The sequence below is a fragment of the Phasianus colchicus genome, chromosome 8, assembly GCF_987193195.1.
Source record: "Phasianus colchicus chromosome 8, bPhaCol1.hap1.1, whole genome shotgun sequence".
Lineage (NCBI taxonomy): Eukaryota > Metazoa > Chordata > Aves > Galliformes > Phasianidae > Phasianus > Phasianus colchicus.
In genome coordinates this window covers 28,393,985-28,417,579 of record NC_143443.1, presented here as the reverse complement: position 1 = coordinate 28,417,579, position 23,595 = coordinate 28,393,985, and the positions used below count along the sequence as shown (strand labels likewise).

The 23,595-nt window shown below is 39.1% G+C and overlaps 1 protein-coding gene across 7 annotated transcripts in view; it reads left to right on the top strand.

Annotated features, from left to right (window-relative positions):
• Positions 1–23,595, top strand: part of ABLIM1 (actin binding LIM protein 1) — a 175,255-nt gene that overhangs the window by 74,314 nt on the left and 77,346 nt on the right. For 2 of the 7 annotated variants that reach the window (XM_090145540.1, XM_090145539.1), the window contains exons 2-4: positions 7,860–7,994; positions 20,857–21,040; positions 22,391–22,500. In XM_090145540.1, the coding sequence (XP_090001666.1) occupies positions 7,860–7,994; positions 20,857–21,040; positions 22,391–22,500 (429 nt within the window). Of the gene's footprint in view, positions 1–511; positions 621–7,859; positions 7,995–20,856; positions 21,041–22,390; positions 22,501–23,595 lie in introns of those variants that run through there. The other 5 variants (XM_090145541.1, XM_090145534.1, XM_090145537.1 and 2 more) reach the window with 5 other exon arrangements.

Here is a 23,595-nt window from a genome sequence, read left to right as displayed (position 1 = left end):
CTCTGAAGGTACATTGGCAGCTATTTTATGTGGAGAAGTGGGGAGCCAATTTGCCATTGATCTCACTGGAGGAGAGGGCTTAGTGGCTTTAGGCAATAAATTCCAGACCACAGAGTTCAAGCTTCAGATGGTGGAAGAGGCAGATTAAGCTGTTCCTTTTTTAAGAACAGATACAGGGAGCATCACAGGCCAACAAAACTGTTTTGAGCTGGGGAGTTGCAATCAATTTAATTTATTGTCAATTAACAAGCTTTTTATTACTGATTCTTTTACTGTAAAATGAAGAAGAAACAAACAACATGATCAGAGAAACATACCTTGACTTCTCTCCTTCCCACTTTCTCTTCTGTCCTCATATTGTACCTTATGCTGTGTCTTATCATCCCTCCCTCTGACATCTCCCACTGAGCATCTGTCCTTTTGACATTTACCGTTCTTTCAGTACAGTTTTGCAAAGGTGCTGTGTGCTCCTCTGATTGTCTTGATGTACATTGGGTCCATTTTGTCCATTAATGAGCTGGCTGTGAGCATGACCAGTGCACTTGCCAAAGATTGCAACCTCCTGCACAACGTATCCTGCCAGCACTGCCTCCAACCCCTGCGACTTACACTTGGTACAAGTGAGTAGACTGCAGATCATATTGTTGGATGTCTTGGATGAGAATTCGAAAGGCAAGGCTTTTAAAGACACTGGCACTTTCTTGGTAGAGGGGAATTGAATGCTTTCAGAATGTGTTAAACTAGGGACAAGAAATATTCTTCTCAAGGGGAAGCAAGAAACTTGGTAGGAAGGAACCCGTAGGTTGGGATAGTATGGTAATTTAGCCTGCTGCGGGAAGAAAATCAGTCCTCTTTGTGAAAAATGAGTGAATCACAGGGGAAAAGACCGAGTTCTGCTCATCAAAATGTGCCGCGTCCTTTGGGTGGGAGAAACGAGGGAAAAGGATTTTGTTGTTTCTGGGGGCAATCCATAACTAATTTAAAAGGGATTATTTATAACAAACTTGGTTTTTCACCTAGAGAACAGTCCGTATCCCCAAAAGGATGATTAATCCTTGCCTTCACTGAGCCAGGATAGGTTTCAGGCTCACTGGGGATCTGGCTGAGGAGAACTCTTAGGCACTGTCTTAAGCCTATTCTGTTCAGCAGAGTATCTCATTGAGTCTAATTGAATCACTGGGATTTAAAGCTAAGTAAGTGCTTCGGGCTTGTCTCGAAGTTGGGCTCCGCTGGGGGGAGGGCTGTGTGATATTTGTGTGGCAAAGTCCCATCTTTTATTGATGGCAGCCGTTTTTGTGGTGTATATTAGCTTGTTAGCTGCATTGCTGTGTAGGCCACAACGAGAGAAGTAATATTGTCTTTTATAGCACGTTCTGATTTGCCCGTATACATCCAGAAGTGCCAGGTGCTTTCTATAGCTCAGCAGCACATGCTATTTGTTATTGTATTACATATTGATTGGAAAACAGAAGCAGAAAGCTGAGGAACCTCCTCAGAGCTGCAAAGCAAGGAGCAAATGCTAGAATAAAGATTGAATAAAGCAATGCCGACTGCTCAGAAGTGAAATGTTGCATTTCTGCTGTACAAGAGTCTAACAGGCATGGTTCTGTGAGCGGTGTCACCAGGACAGCTGTATACTTTGTTTTCTAATTCCCAGTGCTCTCATCACCAGTTTGATGTCACAGAAGTTGGTGTAATCTACGTGGCATATTGTGAAACTTGGTGTTAACTCAGGGTCCTAAAATGATACCACTTCTTCAAAGTGATCCAAATAGACTGTTAAGCCAAACAAGAATCAATAAATGGCTTGTGTATTCAAAGAAGCAGTTGTATATGTTTGATGTTGTTACTTCTTTTTTTTTTTTTTTTTCTTCCAAAAACACCTGGAAGCATCTTTGAATTTAGGAGTCTCCTTGTTATTTACTGCCTAGTGCCAGCCAGAGGAATTCTGGCTAAAGACAGGCGTCTGCAAAGGGCCTTGTAGGAAAACATTTGTGAGAGTGCTGGTTGTAACTGAGTGACATTTTACTACGGATTCTGTTTTGAAAGATCATCTTTGTGACAGCCCTTTTTCTGTACAGGCTTTTCTCTACTGTTCATACAGACATCAAACTGCAGTCACTATGCAGATAGCAGAAGACCGCGGGGATACCGGTGTCTTAAGTAGGCCAGTGGCTGTCCTTAGATAATCTTAGGGATCAAAAGCAGGAGGCTTGGTTTTTAAAGTCAGCATTTTAATATTTTTGTATTTCAGAAGGGAATTTAATTCTTTTTACCATATATACCATACTTCTGATATTTTTAAAAAAGAAGCTTGGAGGAACTCAAATTAGAGTTCATTGCTGCTGCCTAAAATCCATGAATGGATTGCTGCTAAGGTTGCCCAGAAGACCATTTGTTGAGTGCTGCTACAGATAAACAGCACTCATCAGTAAGATAGAATTTCCATGCTCTTTGGAAAAAGCCATTGCTTTTTCTGCTAACTTCAGCAATATTCTTTGCACAGCCTTGAGGACTCGCAGTGAATCATTTGACACTTCTTATAATTCATTGTTTTCAGTAAGATTTTGATACAGACATCAAGTGAGATGAATTAGATGGCTGCTCAGAGTACTCTTAGGAGCTCCTGAATTTCTGGTTTCCTCTATATTAGAAAGAAGAAGGAGAAAAATGATTTTTACCACTTTCCTTCTGAGATGATTGCTGTGTTATCTAGACTTGCAGATGTTAAATGTGAGAAATAGTTGTTTATGTTGAGCCCTTCATTAAGGAGATTTGAAGGGTGAATTAATTATTATCAAATAAGAGAAGCTGTGGATGCCTCATCACAAGAGGTGTTCAAGGCAACTTGATGGGGTCTGGGCAACCAAAGTGTGGGAGGCAACCCTGCCCATGGTGGGGGTTTGCAAGTAGATGAGCTTTAAGGTCCCTTCCAACCCAAGCCATTCTGTGAAATAAAAATCAATTGTATAAACTAATGTAGAGATCTTCATGCTGGAGTGAGGAAGATGTAAAGCTGTTCTCAGAACATTTGATTTGGGTTCGCTGTTGCTTTATCACCCAATTTGTACCATGATCTATTTACATGAAAAATTACTTTGTGCTCATGTAGAAATATGGCAGTCTAAAATAACTTTATGCTTCTGCCCTTTGGTTTAGCTACCTACCCATTAACCTCTCTGTTAACAATCAAGGTTGATTAGTGTAGTTTTTAATTCAAAGACTGGATTAATTTAGTCAACATTTGTTTCAACATTGTATTTCAAAGCAAATTCTACCTTGCTGCATTCTTCATTGTAAGATTAGTGGTTTTTCACTTCTAAAAATGTTTTTAGAACTACCTTTCTTTTTCAGGTAGGATTGAAAACAACTCCTGATCATAAATAACAAGCTGTTCATTAATTCTTCTTTGAAATGATTATAATTTTTCTTAAGCACTGGCTGCCAAATAGGATGCATCATCTAACAACTGTAAGCAGAGTGGTTTTGGGAAGTCTCGCTTTTGCAGTGTAGGCCATGCTACAGAATGTGCTCTGTGGTCGCTGTTAGAAACTCAAGGCAGGTGACCAAAGGCAAACACATGGATAGAGAAGGTGAAACTTGTTGGCCTGCAAATGAAAGGCAGTGCTACAGTTGGCATGGGTAATATCCCATAGCCTCTGATGCTTTTGTATTGAGAACAGCAACAACGTAACCGTATTGTAGAACTAAGGGCAATAAGGTGTACCTCGTGAGTTTGCAGCTTAAAGCTTGTTATTTCCTAGCCTTTTTACATGTGTGTATGCGTGGCTGACATCATCTCTGTGTATGCATACCTACTTTACAGATGTTTAGGAAAGTAACTAAATACCAGTTCTCTAATTTAAAAATAGTGTGCTTCATCTTTTCTTTTTTAAAATTTGGTTGCTGGTATTGAAATGCTCATGTCTGTTTTGTGTAAATTTGAGTGTTTGGTATCTTTACTTAGAACATTTTCTAAACTGTTTTTCTCGTGAACTACCCTCGTCTATCATCCTGGCTAACTAGTTCAGCAGTTAATGCCTGTCCTTAGAGACAGATAGCTACTCTGATTACATGTAGCTTGTTAAAATAGCTTGGAGACAAATTGGCATTCTGTAGAAGTCAAACCAAAAAAGGAAGAGGGGTTTTTAAAATATGATTCTTCAGATATGATTTGAATGGCAATCATGTGAGTAAGCTACAGAGGAGGGTTTTGCCTTTGGCTGTTTCCTACATGTGCAGGCATGCAGCTTGCTCCTGTCTCCCAGTGGAAGTGCCTCCTCCCTGGGTATCCTGCAATTCCCAAAGATCCCTGCCCAATTACTGTGGCCAGTGACTGCAGTAGCTTCATTATCTGTTCCTGGCAGCTAGAGGTTGACTTCAGAACTTGCAGGCTGCAGACAGACATGCTTTGCAACCAGAGGAGACAGACATTCATCTCTGTGAGAAACACAAAGGATGAGAGAAAATTACTGCTGCTCCTCTCATCACAAAGAGAGCAGAGGGACTGAGGAATATGTCATCGCTGCCTCTTGAGCTTGGTTCTCTGGCACCTTCTTCCCACAGCAGTTTGTTCCTCAGCCAGCAGCCTGTGTGCAGAGCCAGCCCACCCCTGTCCTGCATGGCCCACGCACAGCTGGGTTTAATGGGCTGCCACTTCAACATCAGAGACTGAAGGAATTTCCATTGTAAAACCTTCACATTTTAAACTTCAGATCCCGTAATTTAGCTGAAGTTTCAGCAGACTGTTGGGTGATCAGGTTGGGCATGGTGACCAGTGAGCCCTGGAGCGACTCTTCTCTGCCCTGAACTGAAACAGCCTTTGGAACTTCATTACGTCAGAATAGGAGCTGCTATTGGTACCTTCATGGAGGATTGGTTTTTAACCCCTACTGTAAAGGTAACAGTTAGATAGCTGAGTAATACTGCAGCATTAGTAGCCAGGTTTTAGTTTAAATTTAGAGGAAGCTGTTTTTTTGTTTTTTTTTTTTTTTACTTCAGCTGAGTTTAGAATTGAATCATGTATATTTTGCTGTGGCCTCTGCTTTGCAGCATTATCATAGCAAGGCGTTTCCCAGAAGCTGCTTTCTGACTTACAATAAAAAGTCAAAATATTCTGTGGCTTGCAGCAGAGACGTGGAGTCTTGCCAGCAGGATCTGCAGCTAAGCATCCCTTAGCTCAAGTCTGGTTTCCCAGTAGTTCTGCATTCAGGTCAAGCTGAGGGAGAGAATCATCAATAATAAGGCTGTAGAATTTGTTTTCCTCATTTTCTTTAATTAAACAACTGTTACCCTTCAGGGAATAGCTGTAATTTCTATTCCAGAAAGACTTGATGTCAGTACTGAGGTCCTTTTTTTGACTGAGGCAGCAAAACATGTAATTGCTATTAGAATTTTGACCTGTCCTGCATAAAGCAGCTCCAGCATGGCATATTTAAGCTTTACACAGGAAATGAATTCCTTAATTTTGCTCAGAAAGTGCTTTAAGTTTGTCATGTAGGACGGGAAAGTGATTACAGTCTTCCTCATAGAAAAATGGGGGTGTTTTTCCTGTTTTCTCTCTTGTTCTGATTTATTTTTGCTTTTTTTTCTTTATTTCTGAAGTAAAAAATGTAATCCACACTTCCCAGTTGACCCAGTCTGTAAGTGCTATCCTAGGTAAATGCAGTGTTTAATAGGCTGTTGATCTGTCTTATTGGAAACCCAAATGAAGAAAGCTGAAGAAAGCATTAATTCTTCATTAATTATTTACTTAAGCTGGTCTTGTAAGCAAGAATGGAAGCCTCAGCCCAGTTTGTCTCCCTCAAAATTATTAATTTATGTTCTTTTAAATTGGAAATAAATCCATTTTAGAGTAACCTAAGAGGGCCACACAGTGTAAAACAGATCATGCAGGTGTGCTCCTAGCGAGCGTAAATAAAAAGAAAATATTAATTTTCTTCTAGATAAAACTTCTTTTCATGAGTTTATATGTAAGCATTCACTGAGGTACTTAAGACCTATGAACAGTAGACTGTAACCAGGTCTGGGTCTGCCACTGTAATTCAAGGCTGAAGAACCTTGAGCTGGTCAGCACTTCTAATTTCTAGCTCAGGGTTTTTGGACCCAAAGCAGTTCACAATTCTAATATTCATTTGGACTTCAGTCAGGAACAATTTAAATCAACTGCTTGTTAAAGGTATTAGCATTTCTTTAATACCCTGTTCTGTCCTCACTGATGCCTATAAAGGGTCAACTTTGCCTTGCGTGTATTGCATATTGCAGAGGAAAAAGCTTGCAAGCAGTTCCTTGCAAGGGAACAAGTCAGTTACTCAAATCTTGACCTACAATTCCAATTTGAGGCCAGTCAGACAAGCGACATAATTAGCTTCACTGAAGAGATCAGTCTGGAAATAGCAACTCACAGTATTTGTGTTCATTTAAATGGTTGTGAAAGCAGAACATGAAGTTGCATTATTGTACCAGTCTTGAAAATATTTTTTTACAACCAGTAAAGAGCAAAAGCTCGTCTTTCAAATTAATACCAGAAAATCTTCATGCTGGCATGCAGAATATGCTATCGTTGTCCTTTGCCTGAGTCCGTGAGCAGAATACTCAGGAATAGATTTCACTCTGCACCATGCAGGTCCTAGGTGGCATTTGCCCAGATCCTCAATCCAGTTCCTCATTTGAGCAACTTTAAAAATCTGCTTTCATACCTTTTCTTCAGTTGGCATTGGGCCAATCTTGGGCTGTCTGGGTCAGAAGTGGAATTTTCCTCATCTTTTACTTTGCTAGCCTTTGCCTCTGATTATATCTGTCTTGGTATTTGGACTTTCTTTTCCTCATTGCACAAACTGTGCATTTCCATGGTAACAAGCTAATTGTTCTTAGTCTTGTATGGAAGAACAATATCTTCTATTCCAGAAATGGAATTGTATTGCAGTTTTATTAGATGAGGTTCACTCAAGGCAAGGCACTTAGTGAGGTCATATTTAGATGGACTGCTAATTAATATATTGAATGGCATTGCCAACTGCATTCTGATTATTTCCCAGGGAAATAATTGAAGTAGGCTACCAGAGGAGGTATTCAAAACTTGGCAGTTGACTAGAGGAGTGCAGAGGAATTTTCTTTGAAGGTTTTTAGAGTGAAGAAAAAAAAGGGAGAAGAAAATAGCAACTACCATGTTTGGCTGAAGTTGCAGCAGAAATGATTGCTTATCTATTTATCTGTTCTTCGTGCTGTTACTCCTTTTAACTCAAATTGGTTTTTTTATTAATGTAGAGTTATAGCAGCATTTCTTCACCAAGGCATTTGTAAAGGACAGAGCTCATGGCTGTGGGATAGCTGATAATTTACCAGTACTTGGAATTTTGTCTCCCTGATTATACTGCATGTGCCTTGATCATTTCTGTCTCCTCATAATACGTCTGATTTGTATGCGGAGAGTTGTTGCTTCCGGAATTGTTGGGAGCAGAAACAGAGTTGGTCTCTTTTATGTATTTTCCCCGTGCTAGGCTAGCAAAATTGTGGTTCTAATATAGCTATTTGCATGCAGTCAGGCTACCTTGTTCATTTGTTTTCACAAAATACGGCTTGGAATTACTTTCCTTTCTTTCTCTTTGCCTGAACTGTGAAGGGAAATTTTCCTTGTTTTCCCATGTCCTTGGCGGCCTCAGTGGAAAGAGATAGTAGATATGAATGGCTTAGGCTACTGTTTTATGAAAAGTCTGTATTTTTAAAAGTGGTTATGTTTTTTTTTGGTGAGTGTGAAATGTGTTCAGATAAATATGTGTTTTGATGAGAAATGAATGAAATGCTTATGTATAGGAGAAAGGCTTTTTCTGTAGGTTTAAATTATGTTTTTTGTTTGACAGTGGCCCATCCTCAAGAGTCCCATCACCCAACTGAAAAGCCAGTCATCCACTGTCATAAGTGTGGAGAGCCATGCAAAGGTGAAGTACTCCGTGTTCAGTCCAGACACTTTCACATCAAATGCTTCACCTGCAAAGGTAAGGCCTGGATGTTCATCTATTAGAAATCAGTCAATTTCTGAAAATGAAATTTAAACCAGTTTTGAGAGGTAAAGCTTCTTGCAGTCTCTTAAGTAGCAGATATTCCTCTTGCTTAGTATGAGAAAATATTTGTTTAGTGGGGAAGGTAAAGAATGAATGGTGGATGGGCTGAACCACAGATATACAAGCAGCAAGATGATCAACACCATACATAACAAAAATTCAGTGTGCAAACATTTACAATTTAATTTAGAAGAAAATTATGTTGGACGTTTGATTCATTGGGAGAGTAAGGATAAATTCACCTCTATTAGAAGACTCAAAATAGCATGTTCTGCTTGGAATGCTCATATGTTTTTCTAATTATGTACTACTCTTTTTCCAGCCTCCCACTTCCTCTCACCGTCCACTTTTTTCCATCCTGCCACTCCCTGTCAACCTCCACTCTTTCCTTTCTTCACACACACTTTTGGCATCCAGCTACCGTTCAGCCTCCAACATCTCTGTCCCCCACCTCTTATCCAGAGTCTCCAAAACCCAGTTCATCTTCACTTAGGATTTTTCTTAGAATCTTGCAGTAACTCTGGGCATGTTGTTGGTTGTTTTTTTTTTCTGCTCTCCCACTGTCTGTTATTCTCCTCTTTCCCACTGTCTCCCAATCGCTTTTGGCCTCCACTAGTCTTCCTATACCACTAGGCCTCCAATTCTTTTTACAGCCTCCACTTGTTTGGTCTCCAACTACCACTAAGTCTCCCACTAGCTTCTCATTCAGTCCATTCCTTATTAGTTGGGCTTGGCAGTAAGTGCTGTCTTTTTCAGTGTTTATGTCTTCCTTTTAGAGGAAGAAAAGGATTGTGTCAGGGAGTTAGCTTCAAGTCCTGCTTTGAAGCCTTTACCTGAGTTTCACAGCTTGTTTTTTGTCAGCCTTTCATATTTAAGTGATGTACTTTTTATTTAAACAGTGTAGTTATTTACTCATATTGCATATTGTCTGTCCATATGGTTCATACAAGTGGGACACGGCTGCTAAGCTAGGCATTTTCTCCTTAGTTTAATGAGCTTTTAATTTGATGCAACTGCTCCTCTACAGGAGGTTAAGTTAGACCCCCTCAGTTTAAACATTATGTTGTTAGCTGAAGAAAATAACACCAGATACTGGGAGCAGTATTCATCATCTGCCACTACAACTGGTTTATTTGTCCTTCTCCTTTCTGTATAGTTGTTTGTTCTTGAGATTTCAACTCAGATATCTACAGTGCAATAGCCTTGAATGAACTTGTATGTGTCTGACTGCTGTTACACCTGCTGAAAATGTTTAACCTCTTACCTCTAGACTTAATGTGATAGTGTAGTGAAGATGAGGACTTTCTCATAAAGCTGTTGCACTGGTTGTGAAGTAGCATGGTTTCAGTGCTACCATTTATTTTTAGTCTGCTATGTATGGGATTCCTTTTTTCTTGTTGCTATCAATGCTCACAACTTCATTTACGTGATGGTATTAAGCACGTTTGATGTGATCATAGTTGTACTTCCTAGGTTAAGTCAGAGGTTTGCTGTGACTGCTTGGCATGCATATGCCAGCAGTGGTTGCAGCACTGTAGGAATGGGGAGTTAAACCTCTATGCTGCCTCGGCCAGCTTGGGACGTGATCATGTGTCATGTAATATCATCAAGCTCTGTAGTTTGGTGCTGTGTCCTTCTCAGCAGTCTGTCTCAGAACAGAGTAAAACTGCTTCCTGATAAAGACAGCAAGAAAAACCTCTAACCATCAGTGTGTTTCCACACCCCCAAGATAAGATGCAGCTAGCTGTTATTCCATGCCATTGAGAACCAAATGCCTACTGCTGTTTTGTCCTATCTGCCCAGCTAGATTCTATTTGTGGGTCCAGATAAGAGCTGTTGAAAGAACAGAGCTGAAAATCGTGTGACTTGTGCCCTAGAAAGCAAGCTCCCTGGGACCTCTGATAGGCAAGGAATCTCAGGCAGCCAGCAGCTGACTTGAATCTAGAGCAAACAAGGGAATGATGGGCACGGGATGAGTGAGAGATGTTTAGGAGTGCAGCTCTAGGAGTGCCATGCAGAGCAGATTGTATTTTGCTGTGTTATAACAAATTCACTCATCTTGATAAAGAATTGCTATTCTGTGTTAGAAATGCAAATTTAGTTGGATTCTGTTTTGTCTTATTATTCATTAATCTTCAGCAGTAGAAAAAAAAAAAAACAAAACAACAGGTTTTATTATCTATTAAGCAGGAGTATACTGCTCTTAAACCAAATTGTTAATGGTTACCTGGCAATGGAAGCAACAGGTGAAGAGGAGGGAGGCCATAAGTGGGAAGGCTGGAGGGAGATGAGACTGAGCTGTAGACCTCCTTGATCTACTTTTATTACTGTTAACAATTATTAAAGACAAAGAGTGAATTGATGGCTTATGATGTAGTAGACTTTGAGGCACATGAGTAACTTCTCTGGAAAATTTAAGACTATCCACTCCAGTGTTTTCCATATGTAAATGTGCTTGGGATTGGGCTGTAAATTCTGATGTGCACTGGCAGAGATTTTAATATCTCAGTTTAAAATGTGATGTGAATGATATTTTTTATCATTTTCAGTTGATTACAGTTCATTTTTACCTTATTGCGAGTACTAGGAGTGGAAATTTTGAGGCTAGCAAAATTGGTATCCTAAGACTTAATGATAAGCCTGTGATTCATCTTATGGATTAGAGGGAAATTCTAGTTTCAGCACAGCCAACTGCTTAGTAGAACAAACTTTAAGCTTTAACAAGGTAAACGTTTACAATGCTTGATTTTGGCACATGTAGAAATACATTGCATTATCTTAACAACAATATAATGTTAGGAACGTTTCAAATAGTGGGCAGTGTCCCTGTTCTTGATGTTGCATATAAACTGGAAAACACAGCTGCTGTGTGGTAGAATCCAAACAAATAAACCCACCACCTTTGTAAATGAGCAGTCCTGACTTGTGAATACGGGTGGTGTCCTAAAAGTTTTCTGGTCCCACTCAGTGACATAAATGTCTATAATTGGATTGGGCTATGCCAAGAGGCAATATTTGAGGAAATATGGATATTTTACATGCAATAACAGTATCAGAGCAATTACCAGCTAATTATGAGACAAAGCTGAGTTGTGGCATTCATGAAGCATTCCCCAAAGCCAGGTCTCGGATGGAAAGCAACTTGTAGCTTCTCTTAGAGCATTGTTATAAATTAGCATGAAGTAGTTTCTTAGTTACAGAACAAATGTGCCATCTGTCCTCTAAGTTAGATGTCTTTCAAGATTATTTAGGAAAATCCACATCAGTATGTACTTTCGGTGTCCTTTGATGTGCTTCAATTCTAGACACGTCTGTTTTGTCTGTGTGATGATTTTGCAAGGCTACATCATCTGTAGTTGAAAGAGATTAACGGGGGAGGAGGAGGGTTTCTGAGTTTGCATGTAGGGATGCTGTGTAATCTTTGACTTTGAACTGGATGTTCCTCCCTTGAAGGATTGGGAAGAAGCTAGGGTCGTGTAAGCAGACAGTATATCAACAAGCTGGAATGTGTTCTAAATCATTAGTTCTTTGACCTTTGATCTGTTGTCAGATTCCTTCTGTGGCAGCAGGAGAAGGCTGCAGACTGACTGCTGGGTTGTTAGTGCTATTAATAGGTCAGCATCAGTGCATGGAAAGTTTAAATACGAGGATACTCTTGTAGTAGATATCCAGTGCACTGTGTGAAAAAATATCTGCGTTTCCACAAATACTTATCAAATATAGTACTGATCTGTGGGCAAGCTAATGTGACTGGTCGATAGAAAGCTCTCCTTCCTGAATATCAGGAAATTGCACAAGGTGCCTTGAAGCTCCAAATCACTGAACTGAAAAGCTTTCCTTATATAAAACCTCCACTGGCTCATAATTCTCTTGCAGTACATTACAGTTCTGCTTGCCCATTAGTGAACTCCATTCTTCAGCTTAGTTATTAAAGCAGCCTTTAATGTTATTAAGCCTTTTTGATTGTTTTGGGTTTTTTTTTGTGTGTTTTTTTTTCTAAAACCTGAGCGTCTGCCTTTAGACAAAAGGCATTTCTGAACATTAGAACAGAAAACACTGGTAAATATGAGCTTGAAATGCTCTTACAGCAAATACAAGTAGAACAGAAATGTTACTACGTCTGATTTTGGATGGTCATGAGTTCAGGAATCTGACCCATGATACTGAATTGCTATTCTGCATCCTTTTCATAGTATAAAGTTCCATGCAAGAGAATGAGGAGTACTGATGTGAGTTTTCTTGGACCTGGAGTCCCTTTCAACGACCAAACATCTGACAAGAAATTAAGTTAATTACACAGCTTGGCTGATATTGATGAGTGCTGACAGATGCCATGTCAGATTTTAATAAGCAACCAGATCCCTTTGAAAATGGAAGGCTAACAGGATGCTTTACAGGTGCTTGGTGAGGGGGCGTAGCATCCCTCTGAAAATATGGAAAGCTACTTGGTTTTGTTGTCAGTGTATCTCCTTCATAGAATAGTTCAAGTTGTAAGAGACCCACATGGATCATGGAATTCGTTTGCCTGGCTTGTTATATATAGTTAGGTAGACTTCCCTTTGTATTTTTACATCTTTGTTTTGCTTATTTTTTGAGAAATCTCTCATCTAAGTAGGTAGAGCCAGGCAATCCAAGGCTAAACTTTGACATTTTTCCACTGACTGCATTTTCTTCAAGGTTCATTTCCTGCAGACCCAGAAATGACTTTGATCTCTACCTTGTGCTTAGTTTAATCTGAAAGGTGTTTAAAATGGTTGAATGATTCTTGCCATTGTTTCCATCCTGGTGCACAAAATATTGATGCCTTAGTTAGGAAGCTGTCTCACTGCTACATTATACATGGTGGATGTTTGCTTGCTGCTGAGGTCGGATGCTAGCTGTTGCCTGTTAGATTGCCAGAAAGACTGAATATACACACGTCAGGCTCAGACAGGAAAGATTCTGCTGTGCAGGATTGTTGTTTGTATCTGTGGTGTTAAAGAGAAAAACAAGGAGTACTGACCGAGTCAAACTTAGGGCTGTTTCAATTAGAAAGTTGGTTAAATTAAAACTCTGACTTTATCTGAAACGCATTTATGGTTAGTGGTTTCCATTGAGTGAGTGCTTACATTAAGTGCTTGTATGTTTTACTCAGATATCCCATTGAGAGATATTTACATCATAATGGTGGCACTAAGTAGTTGTGCAGGCTGGTTGTTCAGAGCATAGGGTCAAGATTTTTGGAGGGAACAGGAGCAAGGCCTGGCTGGAGGCTAGGGGATGCTCATCATGGGGTCTTTGTACCAAATAGGGGAGAAGGGATAAATGTATTTCATCTTTTGCTTAGGAAGTATTTTGGCTGCTTCTTCCAGCCGAGCTAGTGACTAGATAATGAAGCAGATCTTAACATCACCTCCATTTGTTTTATGTAGGTAAAGCTCTTCTCACTTTCCAGGATTGTTTCTAAAGACAATCTGATGAAATGAGAAGCGACTGCAGAACAACTGAGAGCACTGGCCACAGTTCCAAATAGCTTGGATCAAAAATGTATCTGTCATCAGTGTATGGCAAAGAAAATCTTCAGTAGCAGGAGCATTACAAAAAGTTATCGTGATCTCTGTTACAGGTTTTGCAAAAAGCTGCATGCAGTTTCATAACAGTGCTGAGAATCGTGCTGAGGCACTACCATTGCAGACAGACTACTGAGATTTACTATTCCCTTCTGGTGTTCTGCTGATATGTATTTGGACGTGTGTTCATTCCTTAAATGATTTATGCAACCAAAGGCTTTGCCATCTAGAAAAGTGTTGATTAGAGGGGTGGGACAAAGGCAGACAAACACTTATTTTGTTTGAAATGGGGAAACTTGAAACTTTAATGAACGTGAGCCTTGCTTTCATCAGTACAGGATTTAATAAGCTCTTAGACAAAAATAAACTAACAAAAAGAGAAAAAAAAAAGAGAGAAAAAAACACAAACCAAACAAAAGCCACTACCAAAAATAAATACCAGAAAACTCTGAAACAGACTTTTCTGTGTATTTGTATTTGTTTGGATGTAAATGACGAACTGATATGTTACCAAATTCCTATCTTCAAACAACTCATTACTTCATAAGAATTAAAGGATGTGTGAATATTTACATGCATAAATACAACCCTATTATTCTATGAAGCCAAGAAATATGAGAAAGAAAACGCTCCAACAGGAAATTGAATTTACACCTTATTTAATGCATGATGGCAAAGCAGATCATTAGACTTTTTGTAATGAATCACATTCATTTCCGCAGATTGAGTGCCTGTGCTCATGCAGTCTCCCTGTGTGGTTTTGTTTCTTCAGATATTAAACAATTTTTGCTTAACGTCAACATGAAATTATTGTGCAAAGGGCCCATTTTTCAACTGTCTCTGATAATAACACCATAGAAATCCTACATAATACTCAGTAGGATCAAATCCTACTTCTGTTTGTTTTGAAAAATTCGAATGTCCCCATTTTCATCATCCCTGTTAACTCTTGGAAGTGATTCAACTCAAGGATGATGCTGGTCATTGAGGATCACAGGCAATTATATTGCTCTTAAGCAGCCATACTTTGTCTTCAATGCCTGGTCCTGCATGTGCAGCACCGCAGCTTTGTGAGCTGACAGCAGCACTGACAGCATCTCCAATCCTGTGCTCCAGAGTTGCAAAATAGTAGCTCTGCTACAGTTCAAGAAAGAAAAACCTTGTAGGTCTGTATTCTCTGTATAGTGTGCATCAGAAGTGTGTTCTAGCGCATTCCATTCACAACAGAGGCAGAATCATGTGTTCAGAATATTAAGTCCTTTGATATAGACTCCAGCATGAAGGCTGGTTTCCTTCAGGAGCTGTTGAAGATAAGTTTTCTGTTATGTATTTAAAAAAAAAATGCTGGATTGTTGTTTTTTTTCCCTATTCTTGTGTTACTTCAAGGAATAGAACTGCTCCCCAGCATCGTCTGTTTCCACAGAGAGCTTCTGGACAAGTAAAATGGAATTCCTTTCTTCATGTTAAGCAGGATCTTCAAGAAATGGTTTTTCTCCACTTTTGGCTGGTAGAATAATTTAATGTGATAGATGCTTGCAGAATGCCTCTTGTGTTTTGCCTTCTCAAGCATGGCTTATTAACCATTATTGGTTTCATTAATGAGTTCTTTTGAAGTATTTTCCATCAGCATAGGAAAAAACAAACGACAATAATGTTTCTTATTAACTGTCACTTAGCTCAGCCAATATTTTTAATCTTGAGTAGATTTGTGATCAGAATCATTAATTCTGCACACTTGCAAAAAGAGAAAAAAAGCAGTTTAAATGCCTTCCCTGTTTGTATATTAAGTTGTGCACCAGGCATGGATACAGTCATGCTTTTCTGATTCAATCTCGTGAAAGCAGCCTGTTGGAACAGCATTTTTCTGACCACAAATGTTAACAGTCTGGGTGACCCTTGTTCAGTCCATGTAGCTTAAATCTGGATTAGTGATAGGAACACATGTGCTAAATTGTCTGCAAAAATTCATCGTAATGTGGAGTTGCCAAGACTTGTCTTTAATTCTTGCAGATCTGTGTGTGCTTCCTGCGGTGGGGACACCAAAGATGATGAATCTGCTGGTGGTTCAGATAATAAGCAGCTCTGCTTGTGTCTGAATTCATAGCTTGCCAACATGAGAGAATTTAACTCATTCGGAGAGACTAACAAAAAGAGTGAGGGACTGAGAGGAGACTTCATAAGGAAAAGGGTGATAGTGGGAGCATCTCTTTAAAAAGAGTTGTTACTGCTTTTTTAAGACTTCTCAAACAATTTTATCCCCCATTTTCATCACTTGGCATTATGGCTGAGTAAAAGGGATGAAGTTTATTACTTGTTAGTGTATGAATACTTTTATTCATAGTCTGTAGTGTTGGTTGTTTTTATTTTTACAAATGATGTATCTGCCACAGCCCTTTGTATGACACTGAAGATGGAATAGCAGAGCTGGAACAGAAGTGGCACTGAATGTTACTTTTGATTATCCTTCCTTACTAAACCAATTGTCTAGGCAGGTAAAGTAAGCTATGATGACTAAGGGAATTTTTCAAAAGGTGACTCACTGGTAGAACTGAGAACCACAGCAAGGAGCCAGAAAGTTACTTTATGCAGCATCTGAGGCAAATCCAGTACACGGTGAGTGCCTTAACTTGAAGCTGGATTGTTTGTAGACTTAAAGCTGCAAGCTAAAATGCAAACTGAAGGAGAGTATGAAGAAACTTTTCTGTAGACGTTTGAGTATTCCATAGCCCTGTATGAAATGTAGCACCTTCTGAAGCATACAGTATTAAGCCCTCCATGGCAGTACTCCAATTCATGCATTCTGAACACAAATTCTAATAGTCTGAATACTAACAGCTAACAGCTTTTAGGTGTTAAAGTAGATATTCTCAATTTTTCCATGATTTAACTATAAAGATCCACCGAAGGTAACTTGGAAAAGCAAACCTATCCTAGGTGTACTTAGGCTTTGCCTCTAGTGCAAAATGTCTAGATGGTCCCCAAATCAGGATTAGCCTAAGATGAAGTAGGGATGTGGAATGGAGGTTGCATTATTTTCTGCCTAATGGTTATGTAATAATGCCATGTTAACTTGAAAAGAGTATTTTAAACAAAATGGAGGTCAGTAGAAAAAAGGGAAGAATAAAAGTTTTCTTTTTTTTCTGGAGCTTTACCTGAAAATCATCTTAGAGCATTTTTGTAGCATTATAATAGAGCCTTAAAAATAGCTCTCTGTAATTCTCCAAAGACACTGATAATTGAGTTTTGTCTGCTTGTGGATTTAATGCCACCGTGAAATGTAATTTGTTTGCACATGAAATATTAACACTGTTCTATGCAGAAATGTGAAACCAGAAGGATGCCAGTGCTGATACTGCTTCAATTCTAACTTGCATCTTAGTGTGTACTTTTCATTAGTATTCTATTAATTATTGTTACAATAACATTCATTAGATCTCTAGGGCTTGGCAACAGACTGACACAGAGAATTTACAATCCCTGCCCCAAACACCTTGCAGTTTTAATTTTCAAGGCAGTTAGCTAATGTGTCTCCTTTATAACGAGGGAGAGAATGAATGTTGTACATGACATACTTGGCATTTGTGGCAAGAGATGAATTGGAACTTGTTTCCCTGATCCTCTTTCTGAATTTTATATTTACATTTTTCAAGAACTCTCAGTAACTGCTGCTTATTTACTTATCCCTTAATAATCAGAATTTATGATATTTGATCTGAGTGTTCTCAAGTGTTATGAAGAGGGTTATTATGCCTTACACTGCAAGTAATTCCATAAGTTGATGTTCTAGACCATTGTGAACAGTGGTTTCTGTTACTCGATTCCACAGACAAAGCAATATACAAAGAAGTGATAGGAGTGGCTGAAACCAAAAATACTGGGAACTGCTGTATATAGGTTTTTAAGAAGCCAGCTAGCAATTTATGTTTATGCTTTTTCATAGAAATGCATAAGGAAGACTTTTAAAATCCCACATGAAACAAGTAGTCCAGTGTTTTTGATGCTACTGCAGGATGCTGGATTCAAGTTAAGTCCTTGACTTATCTCACATTAAAGCAGAATTTTGAAATTGTCTCCCATCTCCCATGTCACTTTCTCTTCACAGGAGTTGGCTGTTCTGGAATGGATTGCTTTCTGTCTATCATGCTGGCCAAAAATGCTAGTGTAGTACTACGGATATCTTTTTAGAGCAAAACAGGTATCTTGTTGACACTGGTGAATAATTTAATACTCAAATAGACTCTTGACTCCAAGTCAAATTGATCCTTAACAGTCCTTCATCCTATAACCAATCATTGTTACCAGTAGAGAGCAATACATGGCTAGCACTTTACATGGCCACTGTTCTATATTCAAATGTAGAGTTATTTATCTAATCCACGAAGTACCAGAAAATGCAGTGTGTAAATGACCAACACCAGAGCAGTGTAGACTAGACACTTAAAGGTAACAGTAGTTCTTGGGAAATTATGTTGTCCAAAATACACGTGGTTAATACTCTTTATTCACATTTGGTATATTCAAGATCCAGTATATTCTCATATGATTTGGCTGCTTGCATCATAAATTATACATAGTAGAGATGTGGTATTTTTAATCTCTTTTTTCTCTTTACTTCAGCCTTCTCCCAGTACTCAGGTGCAAATAAACACTGAAAAAATTACCCTGAACATTCCAGATACACTTTCTGAAGCATTGATGATGGAGCAGCTAAGTGTTATCTAGGGAATGGAGGAGTTAATCTAAACCACACAACGTCTCTAAAATATTCATTGTTTCAAAAAGAAGCAGCTGCATGAAAGCTTATTAAAATAAAGCACTCGCTTGCGGGGAGAAATGTGTGGTAGTGTATAAAATAGTGAGATCTCTTTTGTTTAAGAAAACATATCTTCTGCTCCTTACCAGTCCCTGAAGTGAAAGCAAGGCTGTGCCACACAAACTACATTTCCTTGAGCAAGTGCGTGGGAATGGGGCAGAACCCACTGTGCTGTTGGCACATTTATTTTGTAGAGGTCAGCTGCTGTATTTTGCCTCTTGGAGATCAGAGCCATTATGCTCCTCTGTTAAGGACCTGTGGGCAGCTTCCAAGGCTGAAAGTTTCTAAGTTTGCCCTGCACTGTTTGTCTTACATGTAAATCCCTTGTTTTTCCAGTGTAAGTCTGTTAGCATAAATTCACCGCAATATGAACATGGAATAGGGGAAGAAATGTTTTGTAATGCTCCTTTTCTTGCTCTCCTGCTTGACAGTGTAATCTGACACAAGCTTTAGCACTTCAGATTGATATCAACTAAAGTATTTGAGCCAGGAAACTAGATGGAAAGTTTGGTTCTGCTCTGTTGACCATACTGCAGTATTGCAGACCAGACCAGTGAGCAGGTAGGATCACCTTGTTTGTGATTTGGGCTGAAAATGGATGCCCAATTCTGAAACAAAAAAGTAGATAAAAGTAGGTAGCGTGTCCTTACCTCCTTCCTGATACTCTTCCAGGAGCCCTTATAAGAAAGAATTCCGTGGGTTTGCTTTGGTGGCCTAAAATCAGTGAATGCCTCTGGGAGAATTTCCCATTAGCCCAGGTGGAATTTTTCTCAAAGTGATTTTGTTTTTAATGACCATGTAATTTATGTTCTTATCTCCAACACTGAACCATGCAGTGCTAAGCAACTAACTGCACCTGTTATGTCTGTGTAGTTGGGGTCTTTTATATTGTTGCTGTTGGGATTGTTATTACTACAGTGTTTTCTCTCAAACATTGTGATAAACTGTAGAGCTTTTATCTACCAACACTAGTGGTACCTATGAGTTAGAGGGGTTGTCTGCATGGTACGTAAAGAGCTCTCCAAGCTAGCTCCAAACAAATAGGGTCATTCACAGTTTGCACTGTGGCACCGTGTGGAGATTTAAGTGGAATAACTGAGCAGTGTGCTGACCCTGAACAAAGACCCTGAACACAAATTCAGCTGCGGTTTGTTACTGCCACAGTAAAACTGCATGGAGATGTTGATGCAGCGCAGGCCTTTCATGGGAAGTGGTTTGCTTGATGTTGTACTCAGGGGCTTAACCTCTTCCACTGCTGGAAGCATTCCTGCAAGCATTTAAGTTGTTGAAGGGAAACTCTCACAAGGTCCGGTGGTGTGTAAAAGATGTGCTGAAATGAGGGGGCTCCTTGCATATTGAAAATGTGTTCAGGAATGCTGGAGAGAGCTCGAATAGGAGCTGCAGTTCCATATCACAGAATAAGGTTTGTACTAAGCTAACTATCTCTTCTGTCTGGAGCCGTAGAATTATGCTAGAGGGACTTTTCTGCTCTCTTTTGTAGTGTCTTCTGTCCTCAAGCTCTACATTATAAAGGTCTGCAAAAGCAAAAAATTCTGTAGAACATCTTGTTACTAGTACAGCTGTAGATTGGTGATGACCAGGTGTAAATGCCATGCAGAACATATTTCTGAAGGCAGGCCTTGTTTCTCTTCCTGCATCTACCAATAACTTGATATGACATAATTGTATTTCAGCTGCCTCCAGTGTCTTTCCTGAGTTACAATATATGCATACCCTGTAATTCAGTAGGATTGATTTGAGGGTGTTTCTTTCCACAGTAGGTCAGTGGCAGTTGTTTTAGGTCTGGGGGGTCTTCATGCTATAGAGTCCTAAGGCTCACCTGCTCAGAGAAGGATCATTCCACCTTAAGTGATAATGTTAGAATGAGATCAGGAAGGTAAACAATGCTATAGGTGATTAGTAGGAGACATGAACCTCAAGTTTTTGTTGTGAGATTTCTTTTCTTTTAACGTGCTATTTGTCCCTTGTAACTCCACATTTTAAAGAAAGTTCAACGGAACTAGTTCTTAGTGACTGGAAGATACAAAGCCAGATAGTTGAGAACTACTATCTGGTATTATATCGTATCTTGTATTTAATAGCATGAAATCAAATCCCAAGTTCTATTTTTCCATACAGCTCTGCTGACATGATTAACAGGATGATACAAGATAACTGAGGTTTTGGTGAGGCCTGAATGCATTAAAGTTGTGATTGTGTAGGTTTCTCCAAATAAATTTTTGATTACAAGGTTTCTTGTAGCCAGAGAATGCCAATCATCTCCTGTGTTGTCAAGGCATGTCATGAAGGTGAAGGCAGGAATCCAGTATAAAGAAGCAAGACCACTAGGGTAATCTCATTTGCTGGCAGCACAGACTTTCTGACATCTTTTGTAGGTATATTTTTCCAATATGTGTTGTTTTTTTTCTTCCAGTGTGTGGCTGTGACTTGGCACAAGGAGGCTTTTTCATTAAGAATGGGGAATACCTTTGCACCTTGGATTACCAGCGCATGTATGGCACCCGCTGCAACGGGTGTGGGGAGTTTGTTGAAGGAGAAGTAGTGACAGCTCTGGGAAAAACTTACCATCCAAACTGCTTTGCCTGTACAGTTTGCAAGTAAGTCATCTCTTTCAGCCTATGTGACCTGAACCCAGTATAACATCAGGGAGAAAAGCACCACCATGAGACAGAAGTTGCAAGATCTTCGTAGGAAACATTTGTTTGGAAGTGCTGCAAATCTAACTCTGAGTGTCTTCAAAATAGCACTCATTTATCTGCAGGAGATAGCTTCTCTGTTACATGGAGCTCCCTGTTCTCAGAAGCTTACTCTCACATGTGAAGGAATACTAGACTTACATGTTGGGATATGTGCATGGGTTTAGCTGTGGTGATGAGACCAGCTCAGAAATGAGAAAAGAGGTAGAGCAAAATCCTGGATAGTACAGTGGAGAAGTTATTTGGACCACAAGTTCAGTTAAACAATTGAAAACATCTAAGGGCTCATATGCACAACATGTAATAATAACACATGTCTTTGGGACAACTCTGTTTCCCCCAGCTCTTTCTAACACTGTGTCCTGTCCCCCAGAAGTAAAGCAGTTTTTAGTTCTACTGGGAATACAAACAAGGAAACTAGAACAATGCTATATGTACTTTATTTTGTAGAAATATATGGATGTTCATTTGTTAAGCATAGTGTTGAAATGATGTGTAGTGTAGGGCAGTCTGTATTTGGAAGGGTAAAGCTCTTCACTAAGTATTTGGAGTTGCTGAAACTTCTCATTTTAGTGAAATGCTCGTGCTTTTATACACCAAACAAGAGAAGCACTGTCAACTTTGCCCAGCACAAAATTTTAACACTTGTTGAGTTCATCAGATAATCTCAAACTTCTGTAGTCCATTCAGCCTTTACCTTTCTCCTAACACCATCTGCGCTAGTAACAGTTGGGGGTGTTTCTATAACACAGATAAGTATTTTAAAACTCTAGGATAATGAAAGCAGCTAGCACTTCATTTTTTGTGAATCACTACATCCACAATAATATGTATTTCATTGCTGAACACAGATTAAGCTAATCTATTTCTGAGTTCCTTGTCCTAAGACAAGTGCTTCGTCTGAGTACTCTGCTGTACTGTTTGCTGTCAACAGCATCATGCTGAGACTGCCATAAATGTAGCTGTTGTGTCTAAGCAGATTTCACTGTCATCTTCTCCTTAGATAAAGTGTGTTTAATGTCTTGTATTGTGGTTTCAGTAAGTTAAGTCTGACCTCTGCTCTTCTTGCATCTGTGGGTTGGATTTTTTCCAGCGCCTGACTTTGCCAAGGCCATATTGCAGAAACTGTTTGGCCTGAGTTACTGTAAAATGTTATTTGCAGAGGGAGAAGGCAGCAAGCTCACAGCATAGGGACCAGAACAAAAATTCTGGCATAATCTCGGCTAAAATACATTTTTCTTTTTAACCCAGGCGTCCATTTCCACCAGGTGATCGAGTTACCTTTAATGGAAGGGATTGTCTCTGTCAGCTGTGTGCTCAGCCAATGTCCTCCAGCCCAAAAGAACTGTCTGCCTCAAGCAGTAAGTATGCCATCTTTCTGAATCCTCTCACTTTTTTGGGCTCATCAGTATTTGATTGAAACTAGGTTCATTCAATCTTTTAGGTTTTTGATGCGTATGTATATTTTTTGTCCTCCTTTTAGAATTCTGGGCTGCCTCTGATAATCATCTTTTTTTTCTTCTTTTTTTTTTTATTTTTGATTCTCAGAAATTGTCTGGTTTGACAGCTCAGAGGAGACATTTACTCATTTCAGTATGAACAAATGACTTTTACCCAGAAATTGGATTTTCTGAAGGGCTCATTTTCTTTTATATGCACTGGAAAAGTATTTTCTTGATGAAATCAGTGGTTTTGTAGTTGACAGATTCCAGTTTTCCCAGGTATAGTTACACAGGTTTAAGTATTAAAAAGAGAACAATGTTATAGGAAGTTAATTTTCTTCTACTGTTTAACACTTCAACAATTCATTGAAGTCTAAGAGTTTATTTAAATTATTTCTTTAAGGGAGTTCTCACCAGGTTTGTCATTGACAGATTGATACTGAAATGAATTTGTGATCAGAAACCATTCTCAAGAACAGTTCTCGAGAAATCACTCAAAAAAACCAAACAAACAACCTAGAAAAGAGCAAGAAAGCAAGTTAAGGATAAGACTTTTAAATCCTAGGACTGCAAAGTGCAATGTAAAGGTGTAATTTGGTGATGTTTGTGCTCAGTGGATGAGTCAAGTGCATCTCAGGTTTTCTAATTTGACTGGAAAAGTGTAATCAGACACTTAAAAAGATGGAAAATGAAATCTGATTTTTTGATACTGTGCCTTTCTGTCTGATAAGTTATTGCATTCTAGCTGTCAGTTTGGAGGTGAAAATACATGGGCCTACTGGGTTAGAAAGAATTTAGGAATTTGTGGAAAGCCTTAGTAGATGCAGTGCAAGGTTCTCATTGTTTTGGAGCACAGCTATCCAAAACAAGCAAGGAAATTTTGGATCAGGGTGTGTTTGTAATTAAAGTAGTACTAATGAAGTGTCCTCCTAGTAGTGTGCTCAATGATATACCAGCTAATACTATACACCAGAAGTTGACATAGATACTAAGAAACCTTTCTTGCTGACACTG